Source organism: Calonectris borealis, chromosome 21 (genome assembly GCF_964195595.1).
Source record: "Calonectris borealis chromosome 21, bCalBor7.hap1.2, whole genome shotgun sequence".
In the NCBI taxonomy this organism is placed as follows: domain Eukaryota; kingdom Metazoa; phylum Chordata; class Aves; order Procellariiformes; family Procellariidae; genus Calonectris; species Calonectris borealis.
In genome coordinates this window covers 1,439,512-1,457,576 of record NC_134332.1, presented here as the reverse complement: position 1 = coordinate 1,457,576, position 18,065 = coordinate 1,439,512, and the positions used below count along the sequence as shown (strand labels likewise).

At 60.5% G+C, this 18,065-nt stretch overlaps 1 protein-coding gene across 2 annotated transcripts in view; it reads left to right on the top strand.

Moving 5' to 3' along the window:
* The window catches only part of RGS3 (regulator of G protein signaling 3), a 63,699-nt gene extending 47,787 nt beyond the window's left edge, over positions 1 to 15,912 (top strand). Inside the window, exons 11-16 of one of the 2 annotated variants that reach the window (XM_075170233.1) lie at positions 4,909 to 5,556; positions 8,980 to 9,053; positions 12,769 to 12,870; positions 13,630 to 13,691; positions 14,367 to 14,533; positions 14,624 to 15,912. In XM_075170233.1, the coding sequence (XP_075026334.1) occupies positions 4,909 to 5,556; positions 8,980 to 9,053; positions 12,769 to 12,870; positions 13,630 to 13,691; positions 14,367 to 14,533; positions 14,624 to 14,809 (1,239 nt within the window). In that variant the 3' untranslated portion in view covers positions 14,810 to 15,912. Of the gene's footprint in view, positions 1 to 4,908; positions 5,557 to 8,979; positions 9,054 to 12,485; positions 12,650 to 12,768; positions 12,871 to 13,629; positions 13,692 to 14,366; positions 14,534 to 14,623 lie in introns of those variants that run through there. The other variant, XM_075170234.1, reaches the window with a different exon arrangement.
* Positions 15,913 to 18,065: the final 2,153 nt, after the last annotated feature.

Below are 18,065 nucleotides of genomic sequence, written 5' to 3'. Positions count from 1 at the left end.
TCATCGATTCAGTAATGAAGCAGGGAATGGGTAGAAAACCCCGCTGTGCAATGAGCCCTTGGCTCTGGCCGGCCCCACAGAGCCACCACGGCTCAAGGAGGGCAAGGAGCGGAGCTGCCCGGGGGATGCTCCTCGTGAGCACTTTCAAAATGAGTCCCATGAAGATTTTCTCAAGTTTCGCTAGTTCTGCTTTGTGTTTCTGGCTTTGTTTTCTTCCTCTCAGCCCCGTGCTGTATACTAGATGCTGCTTCCTGTAGCCGTGTGCTTACTTCGTTCTTAGTGGTCACTTTTTAAGTCTCGAGGTGCTCATCATCAATGGTTTTGGTAGCGTTTCACAGGGCCAGTTAGAAGCTTCAGATCTGATGGCTCTGGGCACAATTTGTCCCATGCTAAGAACTGAAACTGTAATTTTTTTCTTCCTTTTTAGGAAAAACCTACTTTGGAAACGTTGATGTTTCCCTGGTTGATGTAGGTGCTGTTTTCCCCGCATCCCATCTGCCCTGGGGAGGGATGTTACCTCCGCACAAGGAATGCAGGGCCAGCAGCGAAGCTGGCTGCATCCTCCCCGAAATCCCCCTGGAGAGGGGCTTGGTCTCATTCCCACAGAATTAAATGCTTTTGGGGACACGTGAGGCACCTTTGAGCAAAGGCAGATTTAAGGGCAGCAGGGGCCAGAGAGGTTCCTCCATGGGACTCACGGAGGATGGGGCTGCCATGGTCTGGGGACAGCCCAGGAGAGCAGCTCCTCCAGCAGCATCTTGGGAGGTCCCTCAACTCCCCCCGGGGTGCGAGCGCAGCCGGAGCAGCACGTCCTTCGCTCTCCCTCTCGGCCCGATGTCCAGCAGTGTGTTACCTGCAGCGACTTCCCTGCTTTTCCTAATCCCTGATTTTGGCTGAGGAGCTGCCTGGGTGCGGGGAGCTGCACTTCTCCTAGGGGTGTTTATCCTCCTCTTCTCCACTATTTCTGCAAGAGGAAGATCTGCGTTGCAAAACCTGAGCATCCACGTCAGGAGCCAGAAAAGGCTGAACTCTTGTGTCCAGGCTTTACTTGAGCCACAGTGGCTCCGTGACTGTGAGGAGCAAAGGTTTTGAAATAAGAAGCTGAGAGCCTCAAAAAAATGCCTGAGCTCCCAGAAGTGGGGATTTAAGGGAACGCCAAATATCACATCACGTCTGGCAGCATGAAAGCTGGCAGCACCAGGGGAAGGCCAGCCCAGGCTTCAGCTCACAGCTATGCCGTCTCTGTGGCTGGTGTTTTCCCAGCTGGAAGTCCCGGCCGTGGGCCACCAGAAAGGGCACGTTATTTAAAGAAACGCTGGAGAAGTCAAGGCCGCGCTGACAAACCCGCATCTGTTCATTGAAATTTGCTTTGCTGACTTCAGAGCAGCAGCAGTCAGAAAAAACTGATCAAATTACCGACTGACAAGCAGAGGGTTTGCAGTACTTCTCCCCTGTCCTGGTTTCAAGAAAACTTTTGAGTCAGTGAGTGATGCCCAAAGGCAGAGGGAGTCCAGGCAGCGGGTTACAGGTGCAGAGATTGAGGATGCTGGAGCAGGCAGGGCAATGTTGACCTTTTTTGGGGGGGTGTTGAGGCTTGTTTGATGGGGAAATCAATATTAGGGACTCTATTGCTGTTGCTCTGATCTCAGACCAATCATCCTCCTTCTCTAAAATTCCCCTGATAGCCGTCCCGGGGCTTGGAGGCAGCTCTTCTACTTTCTCTTCCCCTTCTTGGGACATGCTGCCTTGGCCACTTAGTCTGAGACAGAAGCTGAAACAGTGAAGTGTGAGGTCCTCCAGGGAGGATTTAGTAAAGCCTCTAGGCCATCCCAGCTCAGGACAGGGAAACCCAGATGTTGAGGATGGGAAGACCAACACGTTGAGGACAGGGAGACCCAGATGTTGAGGATGGGAAGACCAACGTGTTGAGGACAGGGAGACCCAGATGTTGAGGATGGGAAATGCAGATCCTGAGAACAGGGAAACCCGCCTATTGGGGATAGGGACAGCCAGATGTTGAGGGCAAGGAGACCCAGATGTTGAGGGCAAGGAGACCCAGATGTTGAGAGCAGTGAGACCAAGATGTTTGGGATGGGGAGATCCAGATGTTGGCTGCTGGCTCCTGAGCTACTGCTGCTGGCCAAGGGAGAGGGACTCATGCTGCAGCGAGACCATGGGATGTTTTGGATGAGTCCTTGAGGTGGAAGGACAGATGTCCCCTTCACCTCGCTGCTCGGACAGCATCAGCACTGCCTCCATCTGCTGTCTCCTCCAGCAGCCCCTTGGCCACCATGATGGTGGAAGGGCAACCTGGTCACAGCCCTGTCCTTGCTGGTCCGAATCGGCTTTGCCCAGCAAGGCAGCCCTTGGCTTCGTGCCATCGAAGTCCCTGGTGTCTCCAGCCATGATGGGGCTTGCTGGCCAGCTGTGATGGCGTTACTGCTGCTTTCCTTCCCTGGCTTTCCCCCACCGTCAGGTGATGTTTAGCAGAGCTCAGCCACGGCCCTTTCTGCGAGGACGGGATTTCACAGCCCTGGTGATGCTTTCAACCCGAGATGGAAACCTCGCTCGGTGGCGAGGCTCCTGCTCATATCCTCCGTGCCACTGAAGAGCAGCAGAGTCTCTGATTGAATTAGTGCAGGGATTTAATTTAATCCCCAAATGTCTCTCATTTTAAAGGAGCCTGTTCATTTCCTTCTAAGGCCTTATGATGATGCGGGCAACCAGCAATATTAAGCAGAAGGACTGGACAGATAGGGAGCTGTTGGGGAGCGGGAGGGCTTTGCGGAGAGTGAATGGAGGGCTGCGTGGGTTTTTCCTCTAATTATTTCATGAAATAATGATGACAGTGATTGCAATACAAATAAGACATAAACAGCATCATTAAAACACACGCCGGTGCAAATAGCATCCTTGCATGGCAAGTCTGGAAACATTCCCTTTTTACAAGAAATTACCATAAGGGGAGTGAAACAGCCCCAAGGACGGGGTAAACTGAGCATTCGCCTTGTGCCTCCCACCAAATCCAGTTTTGGGTACGGGGCAGACGTCGCAGATGGGGCTGAGGACAGGATGGTCTCTGAATTTTAGTCTTCAGACTTGCTGGGGCAGTTCGGGTGATGCTAAATCGCTGCCTGTGGCGAGTCAGGCTGGAAGGGGACAGAGCGGGTCCTCTCCGTGCTCTAGGTGTAAAGGGGGCCCTTTTGGCATGACGAAAAAGGACGAGGCACAGGCAGACGTGGGTGAGCTCTGCGTGCTGCCCAGGAGGCAGCTGGCTGTGGCGCTGAACCCAAGCATCTTCCTGGACCCGTCAGCTCGGACGGTGCCTGCGGATGCTGCCGGGTGCCGCGTGGTCTCTGCGCCATCCCTTTGTGCTAAGCGGATGGGGCTTAAACACCTCCAGGGTGTTTCCTGGGGATGACAGCAGCTTTTGCAGCCTGACGACTGCATACAGCTCCCTGGTGAGGTCCAGTGGCAGGTTATAATCCGTGTGCACCGGCTCTGCAGGGCGAGGAGGGCTTTAGCAGCAGGTTGGCTGTCCCAGGGGCCACCTCGCAGGGGTCTGCTGTCACAAGCTGGGACCACCATGGAGATACAGCCTCCCTCCGCTCTGTGGCTGCCTCTCTTCTCACTGGGATGTGAGGCTGGATGGGCTAATTCCCGGGGCCGCTACTCTTTTTGAAGCTGAAGTCAACCTAATTTATACAGGGGTGGTGGCTTTGCTAGCTCCAGCTCTCTGGTTGCCATCGGGCTCTTGAAAATGTTTGGATCTTAACTGGGGATACAGTGATATTTTTTGCTGGGTAACTTGTTACCTGGGACTGGTCCTGTACGATAACCCCTACCCCAGCCCTCAGGGTCTGCATAGGTGGGAGGCGCTTCCCGGCGGGAGAATTTCTCTCTGCTTTGGTCTTTCTTCCCTGTTGAGCTGTTTTTACACCTTTGGCTCAGATGGGCTCTGTGCAAAGGAAAAATCTCATGGAGGAGAGGGGGGGGGCTCATTGCAGGCTCCCCCTGCTCATGAAAAAACCTTGGAGATTTTTTCCCTTGGGCTACCCCAGGCTTTTCCCTTTGAAAGGGCAGAGCTTGCTTAGGCCTTTCCTGGCTGCAGAGGAAAGCTGGCAAAAACCAGCCCTGAAGGCTTAAAAACCCGAAAGGGGCTGGTTGGAGCGGTCGTGGTTTTGCAGGGCCACGTCTGCGCAGGGCACGGCGGGGCAGCCGTGGGGAGCCCCACAGCCGGGGCACCCGCTCAGGGAGACTGAGCTGCTCGTGGCCGCGGCCGGGCTGAGCTTGGGCAATCCGCAGATGAGCAGAGCATGGCGCTTCCCTTCTGCATTTAATAATGCGGTGCAGGAGGGGCCGGAGCTGCTGGACGAGAGCTGGCGGTTTTCTCCGCCGCCCTGCCGACCTCGGGGAAGATCTCTGCAGGGCTGAGCCCCGCCAGCAGCTCCCAGGGGGGCTGGGGAGCCATCGGGGTAAGGATGATGTTACCGGCTCTGCTGCTGCGGTCGGAGCCGAGCCTGTCTGCACCGGCTGTGCTGCCGGGCTGAGCCACGTGCCACCGGCCCCCCTGGTTTCCTCCAAACCCACTGGTTCTGCTGGGTGCTGGAGGTGGGAGCTGGGTGGTCCCATCCCACTCCTGCCCCGTAGCCACCATCTCGCTGCTGATGGGGGAACCCGGTGCTCCAGGGATCAGGACCAGGACTGGGTCCTGTGGGAGTGATGGGCAACCTGCCACCACCTGGGGACGATGCTGTCCCACCCCACTGGAGCACCATTAGGGCTGTACAAATTGGTGCCAGCCTTGTGGTTGGGGAGTTAGGAGCGGAGAGGCTCCCCAGCAAGGTGGCCAGCGAGAGATTTGGGGTGCTTCTGCCTTCATCCTTCTTTATCTTCTTTTCTGGGCAGATGCTGGAGACGGACACTGAGAAGCCAGGGCAGATGCACTCGGAGGATGGGAAGGCGGCAGCGGGTGATGCTCCTCCGGCCACAGAAGCACTGGCTCCGGCCGAGCCCTGGGAGGCTCTGGGAGCCACTCAGGGTCCTCTCCTGGCAGAAAAGCAGCCGGTGGCCACCGAGAAGGGAGAGGAGCAGCCCAGCTCCCTGCCAGCCTTCGTCATCCCCGAGCTGCGGCTTGACAGCACCTTCAGCCAGAGCGCGGCAGGCGTGGCAGGCAGCACCACGGACGGTGAGGACGATGTGGAGGATGATGAGGAGGAAGATGAGGATGAGGAGGATGAGGAGGAGGACAGCGACGAGCACTACTTGGAGAGGAACGAGGCGAAGCGCAGCAGCATGATCGAGACGTCGGGCTGTCAGCCCGTCTACACGCTGAGCGTGCAGAGCTCCCTGCGGCGCCGGACCCACAGCGAGGGCAGCCTGCTGCAGGAGGCCAAGAGCCACTGCTTCACCTCGGACACCACCCTCAACTGCTCGGACAGCCAGGGCACCAAGGGCCACTGGGCCCTGCCCTCCCCCAGGACCCTCAAGAAAGAGCTCGCCAAAAACGGCGGCTCCATCCACCAGCTCACCCTGCTGTTCTCGGGCCACAGGAAGGTACGTGAGCCGGCGCTGGCCCCGCGGGGCGGCTGGCTCCTGCTTGGCCATGGGGATGGGGGAGCTCCCGGGGTGGAGGTGTGCCGGCATGTGGCCCCTCTCTCGATGGCCATGGCAAAGCTGGCATCTGAGGGGCCAGGAAGGTCCCTGCCACAGGCAGTCAGCTCTGGGAGATGCTTAGCACCCAGGGGATGTCACCCAGAGCCAGTGTACTGGTGCTGTAGGTGGGCATCTCCCACCCATGAGTCCAGATCCTACAGGATCCCGTGTCCTGGAGAGCCGCTGTCTGCTGAGACTGGTGGAGGGAGAGGCGCACCCGGCTGTTTGCACCTGCAAAGAGCTGCTCGCAGCGGCAGGGATGGGGAAAAACCAGGCTCCGGAGAGCCTCCGGTGACAAAGAGTCCCCGGTGTGCCCCGGGGATGCCAGGAGCAGTGTGGCGTTCTGCTCCAGCCGGCCCCTTGCAGGGCTTTGACCATTGTCCAGAGGCCCATCTCAGAGAAAGGTTGAGGTCAGCAGCGATTTCTGACCCTGCCATGCAGAAAGGAGGAGCAGTGCAGGGCCGTGCAGCAGGAGCTCTGCACGGGGCTGGCCCGTGCTCACGGGGCCGGCTGTCTGGGGGGCTCCCCGTGCCTCCCTGGAGCAGAGCTTGCCTTGGCTGTACTTTTGCATAACAAATATTGACAGGAAACAATGTGCCATTGCAGAGATTGTGTGTGAGAAGTGCTCCTGCCCTGTTCTTCCCCGGGTGAAGCCTGGCTGGGCGCTGGGAGCAGCTCCCCACCTCCCTGCGGTGCTGGCCCAGCACCCTGATCTGCCTGACCATGCTCGTGCTGGCTTGATCTCTGCCAGCGGCTGTGGGTACTGCTCTGCTCGGGGCTGCGTTGCATGGCTCAGGACCACATTGCATTGCTCGGAGTCATGATGCACAGCTCAGGACCTCGTTGCATGGCTCAAGACCATGTTGCATGGCTCAGGACCATGTCACACTGCTTGGGACCACCTTGCAGTGCTCAGGACCACATTGCTTGCTGCTCCACAGCAGCTGGCTCCTGGGCAGGAGAGGCTGGTACAGAGCCCTTCATGCCACCAAGCACGGCTGGATGATGGGGTTAAACCCTTGATGGGGTTAACCCTCTTCCTGCCAGGCTCATGCTGCTTGAAAAGTCACCTCTGATGCTGTTTGCTGGAGCACTTTTTGGGCTCAGAGCCCCCGGCCAGCTGGTGAGAGCCCTTACAAGTTGGTCAGATAGGGCTGCTGTGCAAAAGGGGAGCCCAAACCCTCTCGGAGGCTGATGCCAGCAATTGTGGGCTGGGGGGTTCAGACCCCCTCCCAGATCCTATCAAGAAGGGTCACCTTCGTGGCAGGGACACCCGCGCTGCCCGGCGCAGAGCAGGGGAGGTGGTGTCAGCGTGGGTGCCTGGTGAGAGCGTCCCGTTAGGGCTGCCAGTGACGAGGCTCCTGGAAAGAGGTTTCACAGTGCCGCTGTGCGTGCAGCCTGGGAGCGCACAGCTCTGCGGCCAGAGGCTGCCGCCGCGCCGGCTGAGGCCAGGCGGGCTGCGCGCTCGCTGCTGGGGGGAACGTACCCCGCTCCTGCCCCGGAGAGCCCCCAGCTGCGCTTTCTGGGCTGATCTGCGTGGATGTTTTTCCGCGGGGGCAAACTGAGCTCCTCCTGCATTAAACTGCCCGGTGCAGATGAGACCGGGATTTTTTTGGAGCGGGGACTGGGGCAGCCGGTGCCGACGGTGAGGGCAGCGTGGCTGCTGGAACTCCTCGTGCTCCCACTTCCAGCCCTGCAGCAGCTCTGCCTGCCTCTTAACCCCCTGCCCACATGCCCTCCTGGTGCACTCCCTGCCTGCTCCCACTGCCCTGCCTCTCCGGCTGCCTGCGGAGGGGCCAAGGCTGCCTGGGGGCCCCAGCGGGCAGGGGAGCCGGGCACGGTGCTGGGCCACCGCGTGCGTGGGGTTTTGGGCTACTGCCATCCCCCTGCCTACACGTTGGAGGGACTTTTCTCAGGCTGTGCCTTTTGACTAGTTTGATGAAACCCTCCGAGGGTTCTGGAGCAGGACGCTGCTGTACAATTCCCCTGTGGATCCCCTCCAGCGGCAGCACCAAGCTGCCAAGCACCGGCGATGCTTGCACCCGGTGGCCTCGGCACAGGTCCAGAGCATCCATCAAGGTGCTGTTTTTTTATTCCCCCTCTGGGACCATTTCAGAGGGGCTCATTTTGGTGGCTCTTTTAATGCCGTCGTGCCCAGTGTGCCTCCCCGCTCCCCTCCTTCCCGCGGTCGGGGCTGGGAGGTGGTTGTTTTAAGAGCGTATTGTGGCCGGGAGCGCTGGGACTCCTCGGGCAAGCTCCACTGCTGCCTTTTGTCCCCGAGCGCGGCGGAGCCTCTCCGGACAATGGCAGGAAACGTGCTCCGGCTGCGCGTCGCCCCGGCCAGCCCGCCTGCCGGGGCCCTATCTGGTTGGGGAAGGTGCTTTGCAAGGGCTGCATTGTTTGGGGCCGATAAACTCCGGAAACCCGGGCGCAGAATGGAAGGAAGTATCAAAAGCCTCAAGCTCGGGGCTGCGGGGCTGCGCAGCGGGTTCCCACGGCACGGCCGCGGGGCGGCAATCCTGGAAAGCGCCCTGCAGCCCCCAGCAGCGCGGGGCTGAGCTCGGTTGCGGGGTCAGGCTGATCACGAGCATTTTCCAGTCTCGCTCAGTAATGGATGAATTACTAAAGCTGCCGAGCTATGGTGGTCCCAGAGGTTCCCATGCCTGGCCCCAGGCGTCGTGGCTCGGAGGCTGTGCTGGTGCTGCCCCAAGCTCGTCGGGCATCCGAGGTCCCCTTGGTTTGCCCAGGCCGCCCCGGGGTGGTGGTCAGAGAGTGGAGCCCTCTGGGTGCTCCTCGGACTTGAAAGCTGCCATGGTATGATTCAATTATGGCTGAACTGCTCTGATTTTTCCTGCCTGGGGACTACTGGGGGATCCCTGATTGATTTTGGGTGCACAGCCTGGGTCTGGGGGGACCAGGTGCTCTGAGAGCTGGGGAGGGGGGTCCCTGTGCCCACTCAAGACAGCAGGAATAGGAGCATCAGGAATGGGGATGTGGGTGTCCTCCCCATAGGAGGTACCACTGTCAGCATCTTGAACCTGGAGGGGTACGTGGGCCACCGGCTGTGGCATCTCCTTAGATGCTCCAGGAACATCCAGGGGGGAGGCACGTTCCCATGCCAGAGAGGAGAGGAGCTTTTTCTCATTGCATTGCCGCAGCCAGCCGTGGTTGTGGGGAAGGAGCCCTGCGGATGCTGTGGCTCTGGGCTGTGTGGGTGCAGGGACCACAGGGGATGCTGGCAGTGCTGGTTGGTGACGCTTGGAGTGCCACTCTGGGCATGCACTGGTGTGGTGATGCAGCCGCTGTTTTTCTGTTCCCCCCCAGCTGAGCGGAACTGACCCCGAATGCAGCTGTGACGAAGGGGACGAGACCTCCCGCAAGAAACGGAGCAGGAACCTGTAAGTGTCACATCGTGGTGGCATCCGAGTGTACCAGGGCTGTTTGCCACGGTCAAACACCTCGTCCGAGCCCCGCTGGTCCAGGCAGCCCTCAGGGTCCCCTGTCTCGTTCCCTCAAGCTTTTCTGGGAAGAAAGCAGCAAAGACACGCATGAACTAAGGTCTCACTTCAGACAGGGAGTCGTGATTTTCCGGGAGGAGGGTGGGAGGCGTGCTGGGGGCATCCCACAGCCCGGCTGGGAGCAGCACCCTGTTCACCTTGCTTTGACAGAGGGGGCGAAGGAGCTGGATCTTGCTGGTGGTGTGGGGAAAACAGCTTCCCCGGTGCCGGCAGAGCTCTGCTCCGGCAGCGCCGGGTTCAGGGAGAGGACATGCAAGTGGTGAAACATGAGCTGGGGGCCTCCTTCCCGCTGGCCCCATGCCGGGAGGAGGAATGGGGAGGTTTCCCACCGCGGGACGGGCTCCAGCCCTTGCAGCACATCACAGCGCGCAGGCAGCGTGGCGGGAGCACCGAGCACGGGGTCTGCCGAGGGATGCTCGCAGCCCCTCCGCCTCTCCCGGTAAGGCTTTGGGGGTGCCAAAAAGTAGGTCCGGGCAAGGACGAGGCAGCCGTGGCCTTTGCTTGCCACGAGTGCAGCTGCAGCTGGGGGGGGGCAGGCGCGCCGGCGGGGCCGAGCGAGGATGTTTTGGAACCAACCACCTCCGGTTTTGCAAGGCAGGATCCGGCCGGGTGTCACGGCCGCAGGGATGCCCGCGGCTGGGTCTTTCCCCGCTCCACGTGGCTCGGGGCAGGTGGAGATGTCGCACGTGGTTTGAGCGGCTCAGGGGGTGCGAGGGGGCCGAGCGTGCCGGCTGCGCACGCAGGCTCGACGGCTTGGCCACTCGTGTTGCCTGCCAGCGAGCGGCACTGTTGTCCCGCGTGCTTCCTAGCAGCAGCTGGCTATTTTTAGCTCTTTTCATTATTTCCACACCACCCCCCCCCCAACGCTTGAAATTAAAATGAATCCCTCGCAGTCCGCAGCAGGGACGTCCCCCCATCCGCGTGTCCCTGCTGCGGCGCTGAGCCGGGGGAATCGGGCTGGCGGGGGGAGGCTCAGCCCCCCCCGGCTTAGCGGGGTCAGGGGCGGTTGCAGAGAGGGTTTTCTCCTCACCTTGAGACGGCAGCGGATGCGCCGGGGAGCCTCTCGGCATCGCACCGGCCGGCTATTGGCTGCGCAGCCTGGTTGCCAGCCGTCCGCGGGGAGTATTTATGGTGCAAGTGGCTGGGGGTTGGCACTCGCCTCCCCTCCCGGCACTGGCACGCTCTGTCGGCCCTGTGCGCTCGCCGGCACTCCCCGATGTACCACACGATGGTGGACTTTTCCGAAAAATACCTGGAAAGGTAGGACTTGAGCTTCCTGCGGGAAAAGGTGATGCGCTTTGCAGGAGATCGTTTGGAGGCGGCGCAGGGCGATGGGACTGGATGTGGCCTCGTGGCCGTGCCAGGCACTGGGTGCAGATCACTTTAAAGGGGTGACTCCAGATAGAAACTAGCACTTTCTTATGAAACATTATTTTTGCCATGGCATTTTATACCACAGGTCGGCTGCAGCGGGGGGCCGTGTGTGCCCGCAGCTGCCGCAGACTCGTTTCGTGCTGTTTGCTATTTATTTACGAGCATGTGCGAGAGGAGCAGCGGCTTTTAAGTCGGGGAACTTCCTTAGGTGGTGCTTGCTGGCGTATTACAGCCGGCGAATCTGCCCACGAGCCGCGATCACCTGCGAGCCCCAGAGCCCGGTGTGCAGCAGAGCTACCCGCTGCAGCTGGCTGGCGTTGTGCAGCGGGCTGTGCGGGTGGAGGCAGCCCACGTGTGCTCGGGACACGCACAAGGGCTTTTCAGAGCTTTGAAAGCCCCGCTGGGTGCCGAGCTGCGGCGACTGCCTTGCTAAACTGGGAACACTGCTAAAATTGTTGCTCGGGGCTGCGTGGGATGGCCCGTCCTGTGTGGCGGCTGGTCCTCGGCTGCCGGCGTTGCTGGCAGCGTGGTAATGGGAGGCAGATGGTGTTTGGAGTGTGAGGCTCCGTGTTTGGATCCGCTTTTCCCACGTTAGTGCTGAGCTGGTGCCTGGCAGCTGGCAGCAGCGGGATGTGTGTCCTGCTGGGACCACAGCCCAGACGATGCAAAGGCAGCGAAACCACCCACGCCCCCCACGAGGGCACGGACAGCACCGGGGACTAGGGGGGGTGATTGCCCTCTAAAATCCTTCTCTGGCTCAGGGTGCTTAGCACCTTGCAGGACTGAGCCCTGGGGTTGTTGCAGCTATTTTTTTCCCGGTGGATTGCTGTATTTTACCCTCCCGGGACTGGACAGAGCTGTGGGTCCAGACAGCATCACTCGGGGTGTGGTACAGCCTTGCCTTGCGTCCCTCCCGCGCCCTTCGTGGCCCCAGCCAGCCCTGGGCATGGCTTGGCCAGGCCGAGGTGGCTCCTCCAAGCATCCTCGCGTAGACCCACTGGTGTGGGACCCGTGGGAGGTTGCAGGGGGTGGCCCCGTCCACCCTGATGGCACCGCCAGCCTCGGTGCAGGATGAGCATCCCATGCCACCCCGCGTGTCCCCTGAACGCCTTCGTGCTGTGGTGTCATGCAGGGGCTGTGCCACGAGGGGACAGCATCGTCCACGCCTGTCCTCACCCGTCACCTCTTCCACCTCCTGCTCCCCTGCCTTGGCCCCTGGGAAGCCCCCGCAGGGCCGGGCTGGGGCTGGGCTGGGGGTCCCACTTTCCCGCGGCACTTGTGAAAAATCTTTGTCCCGCTTTGTCCTGGTGGCAGTTTCCTGGGGGAACCGGGAGCCCTGTGTCCGGGTGCACGTCAGTCTGTCTGTCCAGGGGCGGCGGAGCGGGGACCCGTGCAGGGTCTGTGCCCCCAACACCCCTCTGTTGTTGGGTGCCGCACACTGCCTGTCCCAACCACCCCCTTATGGAGATGTCCCCCCGGCCGTGCCCGTCCCAGGCTGGCACCGGAGAAGTGTGAGGACCAGGGGGTCGCGCGTGGGCTCCCAGCCCCGTCCCCGCAGGGGGGACATGGCGAAGCGCTGCTCTCCCGCTGTGCTCCTAACGCTGCTCAGCCCCGCCGCCAGCCCCGCTGCCTTCCCCGGGATGCCTGCACTCTATAAATAGCTCTCGTAAATCCCCGCCGTGATTATTTTCCCTGCCGTCTCTTGAAAGGCCCCACTATCCGCCCTCGGCGCTGATTTTTCCACCTTTCCTTGAGTTTCCCCAGCAACGGTGGAGCCGTCCGAAATAGCAGCGGGGCTGACACAGCCCTTACTCACGCGCGCCTCGTTCACCCCACGCTGCATTTAAAGCTCCTCTGGGCTGAGCCCTCCCACTTCCGCGCTGGCCGCACCGGGCGGGAGCGCGGCACAGAGCTGGCGTCAGAGAGCCCGAGCGTTTGGCCGCGCCGGTCGCGCCGGGAGCCACTGCACGGGCCGTCCCAGCAGCCATGCCCTTTTTCCGTGACCTTTCCAAGCCCCAGCCGCTGGAGTTTCACGCGGAGATGCTGCTGGGCGTCCAGAGACCCCACAACGGCAGCCTGCAGCGCCGGCACACCATGAAGGAGTAGGTGGCGGGTGCGGGGCGGCGGGCGATGCGCGGGACGAGCCTGTCGGCGGGTCCCCTGGGTGCGGGGGGTCCCCCCAACCCCTCGCCCGCCTGCTAAAACTTGCTCTTCCCTCTAGAGCCAAGGACATGAAGAACCGGCTGGGGATTTTTCGGCGGCGAAACGAGTCCCCAGGGGCCAACCCCTCCGGCAAGCTGGACAAAGTGCTCAAATCACTCAAGTAGGTGCTGTGAGTGGGTGGTGCGGGGATTGGGGGCCGTGGGGGCTTGGGGACGAGCTGCGTCGGGCTGAACATCACCTCCAGGGAGGCTGGGGTCACCCCGTTCGGGGAAGCTGTGGACAAACAGTTTTTGTATCCACAGGAGCATTAAAAACATTTGTTGGCTGAAAGCTTCCCCCCGGACGGGTGGGAGGTCCGTGCCCGGGAGGTGGCACAGCAGCGGCTCGGGCTGGAAATTTCCCTGACGGCTGCTTTCTCCCAGTGCCTGTGTGTGAAACTTTAACTGGCCAAAGGATGGTTTGAAAAACTGCTTTGCTCTGGAGATGCTCCAGCGGCTGGGGACGAGCCCTCCCCGCTCTCGCACCCAGCGGCTTATCCAGCTGCTTGAACGGGACGGCTGAAATCCCCGCCGTCTCGCAGCCTCCTCGGCATTGCCTGGAGCTTTTCCAGTTTTGCTTAGACACCCCAAGGGGCACAGCTGCCCGCACAGCCCTCTTTATATCGGAATTCCTTCCTGCCAGTCTAAAGGCAGAGGTTTCCTTCCAGCAGAGCCACCACGGTGCTGCCTGGCGCAGAGCCTGGCTCTGCCCGCAGATGCTCCGACATTGCTGGTACCGATGCGGGAGCCGGGGCCAGCCCCGCTGGGGCACACGGCATTGCTTTATCGGCTGGAAATGTTTTGCTCGTGCTGCGTCGTGGCGGGCGGCGAACGCGGCTTTCGCAGCTTCACTTTGCCAACGCACTGTCCTTCTCCCGCAGGCCCACTCCCGAGGAAGCTCTCAAGTGGGGGGACTCCCTGGAGAAGCTGCTGCTGCACAAATGTAAGTGTTTGCCCGTCTCTTCCGCCTCTGTTTGCTGCCGGGGGAATATCCAGACACGTGCATGGATACAGCTGGGATTTCCTATGTTAATCCCTTCCGGAGTTTGGGGGTAGACAAAGAGAAATGACTCTGCCCCTTGCCTGCACCCCTTCTGCTCCCGCCTGGCCCAGGGCAGGATTTTGTGATAGGGGCCGGGGAGAGCTGCGGCTTGGGGCTGCAGCCCCCCTCCAGCTTGGGGAGGAAAAGGCAGCGATTCCTGTCTGCGCCCGACTCGGAGCTGGGCAGTGGGTCCGTGAAGCAGGAGCTGCTTTAGACCCATTCCCCTTCTTGCGTATCACAGCTGGGGCACCCCACATCGTGGTCACGTCCTACACCCGGCCCCCACAGGGGCGGCCAGGGGGGTCCTCTCCCCGTTGCTGCCCCCGCTCCGATCCCAGCCTCCCTCTCTCGGCTCGCCATGCGTGCAGCTGGGCTGAGGACCGCAGATTCAGCACATGGATGGCTTGCGTTGCCACGCTTCGGCTGGCAATGCCATCGCTGCCTGCTTTGCACAAGGGCTCACAAGGGGTTTTTAGGGGACAGCGTGGGGAGGTAGTTTAGGTTGCACCTTTGCAAGGTTGCTGGGCTGTTCCTCACCGACGAGCCGGGAGTAGAGACGTGTCTCTGTCCCCGCAGACGGACTCGCTGCCTTCAGGGCCTTCCTGCGCACCGAGTTCAGCGAGGAGAACCTGGAGTTCTGGCTGGCCTGCGAGGAGTTCAAGAAGATCAAATCCCAGTCCAAGATGGTCTCCAAGGCCAAGAAGATCTTCGCCGAGTACATCGCCATCCAGTCCTGCAAGGAGGTGAGGGCTGGCTCCCATGCCGGCGTGTGGCTCCGCGGCACGGCAGCTGCCTGCGGAGCCACTCACTGGCGCTGGTCTCTCTGCCCGCAGGTCAACCTGGACTCCTACACGCGGGAGCACACCAAGGAGAACCTGCAGAACATCACCCGCAGCTGCTTCGACCTCGCGCAGAAGAGGATTTATGGGCTCATGGAGAAGGACTCCTACCCCCGCTTCCTCCGCTCTGACTTGTACTTAGACATAATTAACCAGAAGAAAGCCAGCTCCCCACTGTAGACCTGAGGACTCTCTCGGGGCAGGCTGGGAGCTGTGTGTTTACATGAAATCGGGCAGCAGAGGCCTTCCCGGGGGACGGCGGGAGCGTGCCTTCCCGCTGCCGTTCGTGCCCCCAAGCCATATTCCTGCAGCGGACGGGTGTGGGGCAGCTGAAGGCACCGAGCATGAGGCCGGGGGGACCAACAAGCCAAGCAGTCTGGTACTGCTCCATCGCCCCATCTCACCATCGCTGGTACGACGCCTTCGGGGTGACTCCGGCATGGATTTTAGCCGGGAGGGAAGCTCCCACAAGACTACTGTGAAGCACGCGCCCGAGCTGCGAGTGTTGCTGGAAGGCGACGAGTGATCCTCTTCGAGGAGGAGGAGGGACTTTTGTGCAGGGCTCCGGCAAGGGGACAACAGCACCGACATGAACATCTTCCCTGGATAAAAGACTTCTGAACTGGACCAGCCCCGTGATGCTGCTGTGCTTCCCCATGCCGGTGATGCCTCCCGGCTCCCCCGACGCAGCCGTCTCGCAGGAGCCCGGCGCTTCCTTCGCTCGCGGTGGGTCCCCCCGGGAGCAGCGAAAGCCGGGTCCTTCCCCTGCGCTGGAGGTGCGCAAGCCAACCGCCTCCCACTCCCACCCCTGGTTTATTTATTGACCTCCTGTAGCTGGACGCGTTGCTGTGTAATAGGAAATCCTCGTGTCCTTTCCCGTTCTGAAATTACAAGTGCAATATTTGTGTGTGTCGCGGCGGAGTTCTCCGGTGGAGTGGATGCCTTTTTTTTCTGAGTGCGTACAACATTTTCTAAGTTAGCAGGTTTTATCTGACAAAACGCGTTCCCTAGCAGCGGGCCGCTGGGGGAGCCTGGGTGTATATATCATGCCCTGACGACCGAGGGTTTGGTGGTGGAGAAAAGCAGCTCTGTGAATCAGACGCTCTCCTTACCCTGGATAACAATGTTGTGTTTTGAGAAGCAGGGGTTATTGCTGAACCTGGCAGAGCTGGACGGACTGCCTGCCTCCAGGCGCCCAGTTTACAGTGCGAAGCATCTCTGCAGCTAGCGAAAATACATTGTCATGGTCATAGGTAAATAAAAGGAGAATATAATTTCTTGTAGCTGCCTTTTCTTCGTGGCATGTTTCTCAGTGCTGGCGGAGCCGGGAGTCCCCTGCTTCACCGAGGAGCGTAAAATCCTGTTACTGCATGGCTAAAGATGGGAAAATCTGGTTCTGTGAATTTCTGAGCTGTTTTTTATGATGGAGCAGCTGCCAGGGGCTCCTGAGGCCAGGCCCGGGTGTAGCCCTGCAGGAACACAGAAAGTTTTGCCCAAAACGAGACTGTTCCCAGGGATAGCGTTCACTGTTTAAACACGAACCTCTGAACATGGAAATGCCCAGAAACATAAGTGACCTAGTGTAGCTCCAGGTCCCTCTCGGGACACACCAAAAGAAGCAACAAAAAACCCAACAGTGCTATTTCAGGTCCCGGCTGCACAGCTTGGCAGGGCTGCCCCTCCCCCGGCAAACGCAGCGCTTCGACAGCTCGGGTGTACGATGGAAGTGTTTTGCAAAGGCCGTTCACGGTGCGTTCGGTAGTTGAAACGTTTCGTGCCCATCACCTGCTTGTGGTCAGCCTTGGATGGCTCAGAAATGTGCCGGGGCCGCGCTGTGCCGTGGGGTGGCGTGGCACAGAGGTGCTGCTGGTGATGCCCGGGGACGGAGGTGGTGTGGCTGCCCCAGCAATCCCACCCGGGCACAGCTCTCCCCGGCAGGTACGATCTCTTCTGGGGACCTGTCTGTGTTTCCCTCCTTAAACAACCAGCAAGTGATGGCCGGGTGGGGAAACTGAGGCGGAGCTGAGGAGCTCCCTCAGGGGTCAGCTGGAGGCGGCAGGGTTGGTGGGACGCCTGCGTGGCTCTCCTGGGGATGCTTTTGGCACCCCGGGATCGAGGCCCCTGGGTCGGTGTCTCAGCTGCGACCCTGTCACCGACCCTGAGGCTGCTGGGACCCGTCAGGTCGGTGCAGCCTCCCTGCGAGTGCTGCCACGGTCACCCCAGCTGGACGCTCCAAGCCAGACCGTCCTCTTTCTCCCAGCGTTGCTGCTGGGAGCCTTCATCTCCTCTCCTTCCCAGCTGGGAGGGTTTCCCTTCATATCTGGCCTCGACACAGGTTTTCTTGCCCTTCCCCCCCTCTCTCCATCACCCACATACTCTTGACCTCCCCTCACTCCGTCCCAAGCCATCGGTGTTAGGAAACTGGTACTGGAGGGTGACTTCGTTGTCCCCCCCTCCTTGTGTCCCGGGGCTCCCAGGGGCAGGGGGACTTGGCTCAGGGGGCTTTGTGGTACCGGGCAGTGGACTTGCTGTTGCCTCTCTCTGCCCTGAAGGCCAGGTCCAGCGAGCCCTCCTGAGGCTGTGGGTGATGCCCAGGAGCATCCAACCCACATAACCACGCCTGGTTTTGAGGCGAAAACCTGCCTTGCTTATGAGGAATTATGTGAGCCCATCTGGCAGGGCAGGCAGCAAGGGCTGGAGCTGCTGTGGGACACGCGGTGCGGGAAACCGGGGCACAACTTTGAATGAACACCACCCACCTGCCTGCAGACAGTCCCTGCAGGGGCCAGAGGCACCGGCGTGGGCAAAAGGCAGAGAAATGGGGACTTGGGGTGACTCCCTGGAGAAAACGGAAATAGCCCTGCATGAGCGACAGAAATTTGGTTATTGCTGTAAGAGAATTTATTGCCGGCCCGTTAGGTTAGCGTGCGTCACTCTGCAAACACCATCCCGGTGTGCTCGGGAAGCGCTTGATTTCTAGGAGAGGCAGGGCTGGGGTGGGGGGTGGAAATGCCGGGTGCTCATCCCATGTTCTCCTGGGATGGCCGGTGCCCTCTGCTTGCCCTCTGCAGCAGGACATGAACCCTGCGGTGACACCAAAGCCACAACTTTGTCCTCTCTGCAGGAGAGGAGCTGTGCTGTCTTCTCCAAGACTTTGTGCCACGGAGTGCAGGGTATGAGAAACTTGGAGCATGTGGATGGGAACTCCATAGGGGGACGTCAGCTCGTGGAGGGGGTTTGTTCTGGGGACGTTGGTCGGGGTGGAGATACAGGCCCACCACCCCTTTTCCAGGGGGGATTAGGGGGTGGGGAGCTGCTGAGGCTGTTATGGGGGCACTGGGCTTACAACACAAGCAGGAGGGGGACAGAAATGTCCTTATTTAGCACAAAACCAAGATGTCCAAGACAAAATCCAATCAGGCTGCAAAGAATGTGA